At 38.3% G+C, this 1360-nt stretch overlaps 1 protein-coding gene across 5 annotated transcripts in view; it reads left to right on the forward strand.

Moving 5' to 3' along the window:
* Nucleotides 1–1360, forward strand: part of LOC119592056 (coiled-coil domain-containing protein 50-like) — a 14069-nt gene that overhangs the window by 10492 nt on the left and 2217 nt on the right. For all 5 annotated transcript variants that reach the window (XM_037940860.1, XM_037940862.1, XM_037940861.1 and 2 more), the window contains exon 9: nt 138–445. In XM_037940860.1, coding sequence (XP_037796788.1) covers nt 138–445 — 308 coding nt within the window. The remainder of the gene's footprint in view (nt 1–137; nt 446–1360) is intronic.

Here is a 1360-nt window from a genome sequence, read left to right on the forward strand (position 1 = left end):
GATGAGTTTACTGGTTGTATTCTTCTTCTTAGATTTCAGCATTGTTTAATTTTCCTTTTTTCCTCTACTTCCTCATTTTTACCTCCTTCACTTATCTCAGCACCCTTTCTAAATCAAACACGCTCCCTCCACTTTAGGCGGGAAACAGCAGAACCCCAGTTGACGCCATAAGAGGCGACCCCCAGGCAGGACCCTCAGGTTACAGACTGCCAAACCCACAGCAAGACACTGAGTATGGAAGCAGAAGTCCAACCTATGCATCCCCAGACTCACCCAGGGAAGATTCCGAGAGCACCTGGCAGCCCCCACCCAGAGGAAGTCAGCTGCAGAGACCAAACTCCCTAGACCTGCCAGGAAGCTCTCGTGTGTCACAGCCTCTGGCGCCTGTAGAGAGAACAACCAAGTATGCCCATCAGTTTCCCGTGGGAAAGACTAATAAGCCAAGGTGAGGGAAAATCTAGATGGAGAGATTTTCAGTTAGAAAAAAGTGACTTTTTGTTGAGACTTTTATGTAGCTAATTCATATATTCAGAATTAGTATGAGAGCAAGGCACATTATTTCAGTTGTAGGTAGACAGTCAAAGTAAAATCTCATTCCTTCTCTGTTATATACCTAATCTAAGCATAGAGGTTGAGCATTTTCTCAGAAAGAAAATGCCCAATAATTTTTTTGAGGGAATCAGCCTAGTATAAATGGTTAATTCTGTGACTGCTATCTAATGGTCCTACCTTCATTGAAAAGTAGACTATTTATTACCATAGAACAGTTCCAAGGAATACATTATTAATATGCTAGTCTTAATATTAGACCATTCATAAGTTCAACAGGAGTGATGCTTATTTGAGAGGTAATGAAGTCTTGTTCTGTAATGTAGATCCTGCTTGTTAGACTATAAATAACAGAAAGTACCTCAGTTTTTAAATCTTTGATGGAATTTCAGTGTTTTTTTTCTTGCTCACTGCATTACAGGTCATCAGTTGAGTACATAAAAGTTTGGGCACACTTTAAAGCTGAATGGCAGCTGTCACATGTTCTTCCTCTTCTCTTCCTAGGTCCCTATCCCTTCTCTTGTGCCCATTACATCATGATAAAGCCTAAGGATTTATTTTATTAATGGTATTTTATCTTCTGAATTGATTTGTGAATCTAAATAAAAAATGGCTTCCATTTTTATTATTGAAGGAATATAACATGTCCAAGTATTTCATACATTAGGGTTAATTTAGTGTTGGTAAACAGAGTGCCCAGCATTTGCAGTGGTAGAGATATCCATTTCAGGATAAGTTTACCTTGAGATAGAAGTATTTACATACTCAGATACATAATTTTTTTTCTTTTCTGATTAATAGAATGATTTTC

The sequence above is a fragment of the Penaeus monodon genome, chromosome 29 (genome assembly GCF_015228065.2).
Source record: "Penaeus monodon isolate SGIC_2016 chromosome 29, NSTDA_Pmon_1, whole genome shotgun sequence".
Taxonomy (NCBI): Eukaryota; Metazoa; Arthropoda; class Malacostraca; order Decapoda; family Penaeidae; genus Penaeus; species Penaeus monodon.